Source organism: Egretta garzetta, unplaced genomic scaffold (genome assembly GCF_000687185.1).
Source record: "Egretta garzetta isolate BGI_Z169 unplaced genomic scaffold, ASM68718v1 scaffold526, whole genome shotgun sequence".
NCBI classification, from domain to species: domain Eukaryota; kingdom Metazoa; phylum Chordata; class Aves; order Pelecaniformes; family Ardeidae; genus Egretta; species Egretta garzetta.
In genome coordinates this window covers 1,537,736-1,544,985 of record NW_009259967.1, presented here as the reverse complement: position 1 = coordinate 1,544,985, position 7,250 = coordinate 1,537,736, and the positions used below count along the sequence as shown (strand labels likewise).

The 7,250-nt window shown below is 42.0% G+C and overlaps 1 protein-coding gene across 2 annotated transcripts in view; it reads left to right on the top strand.

Annotated features, from left to right (window-relative positions):
- PLA2G4F (phospholipase A2 group IVF) overlaps positions 1 to 7,250 on the top strand; it is a 27,661-nt gene that overhangs the window by 5,370 nt on the left and 15,041 nt on the right. Inside the window, exons 2-6 of one of the 2 annotated variants that reach the window (XM_009640229.2) lie at positions 297 to 369; positions 2,465 to 2,601; positions 3,967 to 4,095; positions 5,549 to 5,589; positions 6,194 to 6,236. In XM_009640229.2, the coding sequence (XP_009638524.1) occupies positions 297 to 369; positions 2,465 to 2,601; positions 3,967 to 4,095; positions 5,549 to 5,589; positions 6,194 to 6,236 (423 nt within the window). Of the gene's footprint in view, positions 1 to 296; positions 370 to 2,464; positions 2,602 to 3,966; positions 4,096 to 5,548; positions 5,590 to 6,193; positions 6,237 to 7,250 lie in introns of those variants that run through there. The other variant, XM_035895737.1, reaches the window with a different exon arrangement.

The following is a 7,250-nucleotide window of genomic DNA, read 5'->3' as shown; positions in this document are numbered from 1 at the left end:
ATTCAAAGTTGATCTATAATTAGAGGAAGCCCTAAATAAGGGACTTATTTTCTGAAGTCTGTGAGGAGTTACCCTAAGACATCACTCATTGTTGTGCTGAAAGGGAATTGAGTTTCCTTCTAAACTCATTGAGTCTTCCTTCAGGACACAGAAAGCACTGCGTATGTTCCCAGATTGACTCACTAATGGTTTATTTTAGGTTGACTGGTCTGATCCATTTCTCTGGACTGATACCAGTGTGGTTATAGAACAGGCATTGCAGTTGCTACATGCTGAAATTGTTCCTCTCTTTTCAGTGGGAGAAGCACCCTTACTACAATCTAACAGTAAAAGTCCTCCGAGCCAGAAACATCAAGGGTACAGATCTGCGTAAGTATTTAGTTGAGATGAATGCAGCATGAAACAGATGGTTTTTTCAGTGCAGGAAACTTCTTACCTACACACAGTGTATTGCCTTTATGCCTGAACAAAGGCTTCTCTTGTAAAGCATTATATATATTTTAAAGGCTTCATGTGAGGCCAAGCTGCAGATTAACCCCGCTACTACTTTGCAGAACAAGATCAGATAAGACCTGGCAACCTTTTACTTACCTGCTCCTTTGTATGTCCCACCGTGGCCTGTTCTGTGTCTTTGTCTGGGTTCAGCCCTCCGGTCATGGCAAATTTCACCCTTGTTGCTGAAGAGTCTTCTTCCACCTGGAAGTAGTGCTCTTCAATTCTAGCTTCCAAATGTTCCTTTTTCTCAGTTGTAGTGCTTTCTTTCATGTGTCTGGTATTTTTTTTATGTCACTGAAACTTTTTGACGAGGTAAGTGGTTGACTGATTCCAAGACAAACTGTTTTTTACCTGTTCCTGTTTTTTATAGCATGGTATATATTCCCTTCCTCTTACGCATCTGTCTTGAGTAAAGCTATCAGGGCTGTTTGGGGCATTTGGATCTTTGCAACTAATTTGAGATTTAATTCCTTCAGATTTAATACAGTAAGGTAGTCTGCCTGCCTTAGGTTTATATCTGACATGCAATATCAAACTACTGGAATGCTAAATGACTGTCCAGGAAATGGAAAATGCTCCTCAAAGACTGAGGGCTAGAATCAGGCTGTGAAGAGAAGTTCTTTTTATGGCCTTTTTGTTCAACTGGAGTGAAGAATGTTCCCACAGTTGCGTTGTTAAAGGGGCCTTGACTGGAAGGAGCAAGGACTCCGAGACAATTAGTTATTTTCAGGGAATGGAAATGGAAATCTCAGCTCCTGGCCAAAACTAGATGAGGGTATAGAAGTGGGTGGACATTGACTAGTTGGACTTTGGTAAGGCTTTTGACACTGTCTCCCCTAAGATTCTCATAGAGAAGCTGATGAAGTATGGGTTGGATGAGCAGACAGAGAGTTGGATTGAGAACTGGCTGAATGGCAGAGCTCAGAGGGTGGTGATCAGCGGTACAAAGTCTAGTTGGAAGCCAGTAACTAGCAGTGTAACCTAGGGATCAGTTCTGGGTCACATATTTTTCAATGTCTTCACTAATCATCTGGATGATGTGGCAGAGTGTGTCCTCAGCAAGTCTGCTGATGTTACAAAACTGGGAGGAGTGACTGGTACACCAAAGAGTCACGCTGCTGTCTGGTGGGGCCTCTACAGACTGGAAACATCAGCTGACAGGAACCTCATGCAGTCCAGCAAGAAGTGGAAGTCCTGCATCTGGGGAGGAACAACTCTGTGCACCAGTGTGTGCTGGAGGCTGATAGGCTGGAAAACTGCTTTTCAGAAAAGGACCTGGGAGTTCTGGTGGACAGCAAGCTGACCATGAGCCAGCAGTGTGCCCTTGCTGCAAGGAAGGCTAAGGGTACCCTGGGCTGTGTTAGGAGGAGCATTGCCAACAGGACGAGCGAGGTGATCCTTCCCCTCTACTCGGCACTGCTGGGGCTGCATCTGGAGTACCGTGTCTGGTTCTGAGCTCTCTACTATGAGAGATACTGGAGCTACTGAAGATGGTCTAGTGAAGGGCCACTAAGGCTGTAAACAGACTGGAGCATTGCTCATACAAGGAAAGGCTGAGACATCTGGGACAGCTGAGGCTGCAGAAGAGAAGGCTCAGGGGGATCTTTATTGATGAGTACAAGTATTTGAAAGGAGGGTGTTAAGAGGATGGAGCCAGACTCTTTCAGTGGTGCCCAGTGATAGAACAAGAGGCAATGGGCCTGATATCAGCAGTAATATTTTTTGAAAAGTTGCTCTTAACACCCTTAACTCTTTAGTCTCTCTTATTAAGGGCTTTATGTTTGGATGAACCAGAAAAAAAATAGAGGTACCTAATGTTCGATTTGCTGCTGTTGAAAGACATGTGCTTCATTAAAAGCTTCTGTTTTACAAGTCCAGCCTTAAATTTGCACATTTCTGTGATGCAATGAGATAAGAGTATGTTTGTTTAAAGTTGTTCTGATGTCTGTATCTACACTCTCTGCTCTAGTGTCCAAGGCAGACTGCTATGTGGAACTAAAGCTGCCCACTGCATCTCCCATAGTCTCCCGAACTCAGGTTGTTGACAACTCTGCTAACCCAGAATGGAATGAAACTTTCCAGTATCGAATCCATAGTGCGGTCAAGGTAAGGAGTGCACTTAGTGGAGCTGGTTGGGCTACCTGCATTTGTATACTGGCTTACTTTTGATACTTCATTCAAAACCAAGGGATCTTTATTACCCTCAAAACCAGTGCTCCCTGTAAGGTGTCAGTCATCTTCAGGGGTACAAAAAGCTGTACTGGGCATGTCCAGTGATAACCACAGCAGTTTGTAACTGTACTCTTATGTAAACTTCAGCTAGGATTTTCCATAAACATCCTTGTGATGCAACTCAGGAAAGGGGAGTTACGGCACTACCTGGTAGAGTTCAAGTAAATTCCTTCATAAAACAAGTTTCTGTTTGAGGGTTGCTGCTTTTACTTTCAGAGAGTAGCTGTTGCCTTGTAGCTTTACTTGCCTTGTACAGCCAAGCAGCTGAGTGAGGATATGGGAACTAAATTTCAAAGCACTTTGCCCCTTAGTTCATTCAGTCAAGTTTTGCCACTGGTTCCTATGATCGCGAAAAACAAAACTCGAACTCTTGGGTAGAGACAGTACATCTGTCTGCTGTCTGAGCAGGACCTAATAGACTCTTGAACAAAGTCTTCAGATTGTCAGCGTTCATTCTCAAAGCAGGCACTAATGGTAGAGGCAAGGAAACTGTACTTCATGAATTAGTTCTAGTATGGCACTATTGCTTTGATTAACATCCTAGGCTTAGGAATAACGTGCTTATTAACAAGAAAGTATCCCCCTCACTGGAGTACGTTTTTATAATGGTCGGTGACAAAGGTAGAATAGTAATTGACTTAGAGGGTAATAAAATTGCAAACTAAGCTTTAGAGCATGTGAGCTTTTTCTTCCCCTGCAGGCTTATGAAGCCTCAGTCTGGTTAATGCTTGAGAGGCTATGCCAGCACAATTCTAATTTTAGTCTTGTCTCCTTGAAAACTAGTTGCTGCAAGGCTGTTTTTTGGCTACCATATGGACTCCTTGTGACTATTTCAGTTGGTTTCTGCTGGACTTACCTGCTCTGGGAGAGAGCTGAGTAGGAAGTGATAAGGTCCCTATAACATCCTGGATTGAATCCTGTTGAAAGACTGGGAATTGCTGTTGCTTCCTCAGGCAAATCTGTGCCTGAAGCTGGTGGAGAGTGCTGCTGTGTGCATTCAGTTCAGGCCTCTCTCTAGTTGGGAAGCTCAGAAAAATCTTTTAGCCAAACCCTGTCATCTAGAAGCTTTTTGCTTAACTATGCTGTCAGTCCTGCTAGAAATAGTGAATTCTCTTCAGGAGTGGGCAAGGGGAAGGGTATTGGTTAGTGCATAAAGTGTCTGTTGTATACAGTTACTCAGGTTTGTTGGAAGTGTTTCTGTCTCTTCATCTGAGGCTGGTTGTTTCTGTTTGGTTTTAGAACATTCTGGAATTGACACTCTATGATAAGGATGTCCTCGTCAGCGATGAGCTCACTTCTATTGTCTTCGATCTAGGGGGCATGAAGCTGGGTCAGCCCCTGCTGCGCACGTTCAGGTTGAACCCTGAGGTTAGTCCCTGGCTTCTACCCAGGTCAGCTGTGAATAGCTGCAGCCCATCATTGTAGAAATCCAGCAGTACGTGCTGGTTAATCTGCCCGTGTTGTAGAAGTTTAAAGGGGAAAATGCATCAGCAGGTGACGACAGCAAATATGGTTTTACTGTCATCTGAGGTATTTCTAAAATGCCCAGTGATTTTTTTTTTGTGTGTGTGTGTTCCACAGTCTTTGGAATGCCATCTAAATGAGACTTGGGATGACTGCTGTCTTTCAGAAGATGTTAAAACACCTTTAAAGGGAATTGATTTTTCAGGAGACAAGAGGGGCATAAATTGGGCTTAAAATAAAAGATATTTGCAGTTAGCAGTCACTTTGGGGGCTGCACACTGTCTTTAGTTGATCATCATCAGTTTGCAGTGAAGAGGTTTATTGCAGCAAAGGTTACCTCTGTATTTAATAAGCGAGAAGCCTAAGAAAAGCTTATTTTACCTGAGATAGGTTCAATTACATTTAACCTCTGCTTCATGTGGGTGACATTGGTGCATATCAGCTGCTCTCAGTCCTTATGCACCTGTTTATGGGCTTGGAACAAGAGAGCTTGTTTTACGTAGCTAAAGCTGTATCACCAGCCTGATCTTTTGTGTTACTGCCTCAAACACATTGCTAAAATAGGTCTGGATTAAAGGTGAGCTAATGATGTGTGTTCTTGAGAAATGGGGCTTCAGTGCTGTTGGTGTGGTCAGAACCCATATGCAGTTAGCAGGGAGGTGTTGGTCAGTGCCACAGGCACTCTAAATGATTTGTGATCATGGAAAGATGCTTAGTAACTCTCTTGTTCCCACTAACTCTGTCCTATCTGCTGAATGCTTAAGTCATCTTGACCAGTAATTATGGAACTGGAAACTTCAACTTCCATAAAGAGAATTATGCAAATTGGCTTCTACTCAGTTATTTTAAAAGCTGTGTTAGGTCTGGTATCGAGAATTGACTGTATGCTATGGCAGGGGAAAAGATGACTGGATCAAAGTCTATACAAGACAAAGACAGCAATGAGCTAAGAGAGCGATCTGCTGAAATAATACATGGGAGGAAGCACAAAGTCTCATGTAGAAGCTGTTTGTAGAGATGGCTCTGCAGTGTTATGTGAGCCAGAAGGGTGTGTGTTTTCTTCTTCTTAGCAGAGTAACGGATCTGAGAGCCAACTCTCAGGTGTGTGCACTTGTCTCCTCAGACATAGATGTGTCTGGTCATATAGGATATGCCTGGGAGGAGAGGAATTGTTAACTAACAACAAAAAAAAAAAAGGCGTAAATGTAAACCTTCCAAATTTAACTGGAGCTTTTGTAAAGGCAACAGAAATAATTACTATAGTTTGTAACTGGAAGAAAGCTTAATCTCTTGGAAAAACTTATCATAAATACATTGAAGATCGAGGGTCACGTGTGTCCAACTTTTATTTTTAAAGGCTAATGAAGAGCTGGATGTAGAATTTTACTTGGAGAAATGGTGAGTCTTACCTGAAGAGATGAATGAACTTGTGCTCTGCAGATGTATTGTCTTAGTCACTTTTTCTGTGTGGGGACAGTCTTGCCCATAAAAAGGCTAATAAAACTTGAGAGTTCTCTGTGGTGTTTAAGTTGATTCACCAATGACTGATCTTAAATAGCCTTAAAGCTCCAGTCACCGAAATTTTTGTGGTACCAAAAAAAGAGACAAAATTTTGCTGGACTTCAAGGGAATGGCAGTCCTGCAAAGGAAATTAACATTTTGTGGGTGAGCAGAAAGCTTACACAGTTAACCTTGCAATATAAACAGCTAAGTACTTCATCTGTCTGATAGTCTACCTAACCCATTCCTCTAGGTTATCAAAATAACTGAGATGGGGAGACCTTATAGCACATGCTTGTAGTTGCAGAGTAATTTTTTTCTTCAGTGTTTTTCCCCCCCATAGTTCTGTGAAGGGAAAGTACTTGGTGTCAATCTAGGTTGCATAGATCTCTCACTCTGAGGACCTTTCTCCCTGACCTCTTATCCACACAGTTAGTTTATAAAGTAGGATGAAGCAAATTAAAAACAAAACTTATTTGCATTAAATCTCTTCCTTTCACAGCTCAGATGCCCCTACAGAGATTTTGACCAATGGAGTCCTTGTGGTGAGTACAGGGAAGTCAATTACATGTATGTTGGGATTTACTCCTGAGGGTGGGTTTTTAGTAGTGAGAGGACAAGATTTGTTGAGAATTCAACCCCTGCATCCAAATAACTCCTATTCTCTCTAGCATGTGCCTCTCTCTTAATTTGCTATTTTAAAAAGCTTCTTCAATTTTTAAAACTCACAGAAAAGGGTTTGTTGTTTTTTTTTCCAGTGGGGCTGTCATAAAATGTAAACAAAAAAAGTCTTTAGGAGGCTGGTGAGTCTTGCAGATTGTACTGAGATTCCTAGCCTAGATGCTGGCCAGGTATAGTCCCCCTTCTTGTCTGAACTTCTATTATTTCTGAGCTTTTATCAGTGCTAGTGGTAAGTAGGTGATAACTCTTGAGTCGGAGAGTTGGAGGCCTCATCCTGAGGGATTTGCCTATTCTCTTACGGCAATCAGTCTAAAAAAATCTTTGTCTTACACATTAAAAATACCACCTCTTTTCTTGCCCCAAAAGAAAGGGACTGGAGTGATCGTTTTTTAATAAGGAGAAAAGTATGGGAGAGTTCTTCATTGTTGAAATGCAGAGTTTTAACATTTTTTCAGGAAAAATTGGTGGCATTTAACTAACAGCACAGTTCAGCAAACTGTTTCACAGGAGAGAGTCTTTTGTGTTCCCGTTTCCCTTAGCAAATAGGTCTTATATTCAAGCAGTGGAGTAGTTTCTTATCTCGAGAGCAATGGCCAATTAAGTATCTCATCTGCTGGCCTAGAAGGGAAACTGATGATGGAATGGTGAGAGAGATGAAATTTCATGAGGACATGGACAATCCAAGGACAAGAAGTCATGGCAGAATTTATGAAGTGCTTGCTTGCATCTGAACCAGGTTCTGAATAGGCACTCACACATATATTATAAAAAGGTGAAACAGGAAAAAACCCATGTGTTGAGAGCTTGTAATGATGAAGTACTGGCTGAAAAAAAAAAAAAGGCAAGGGGGTTTTGATTTTTTAAACAAACACAGATAA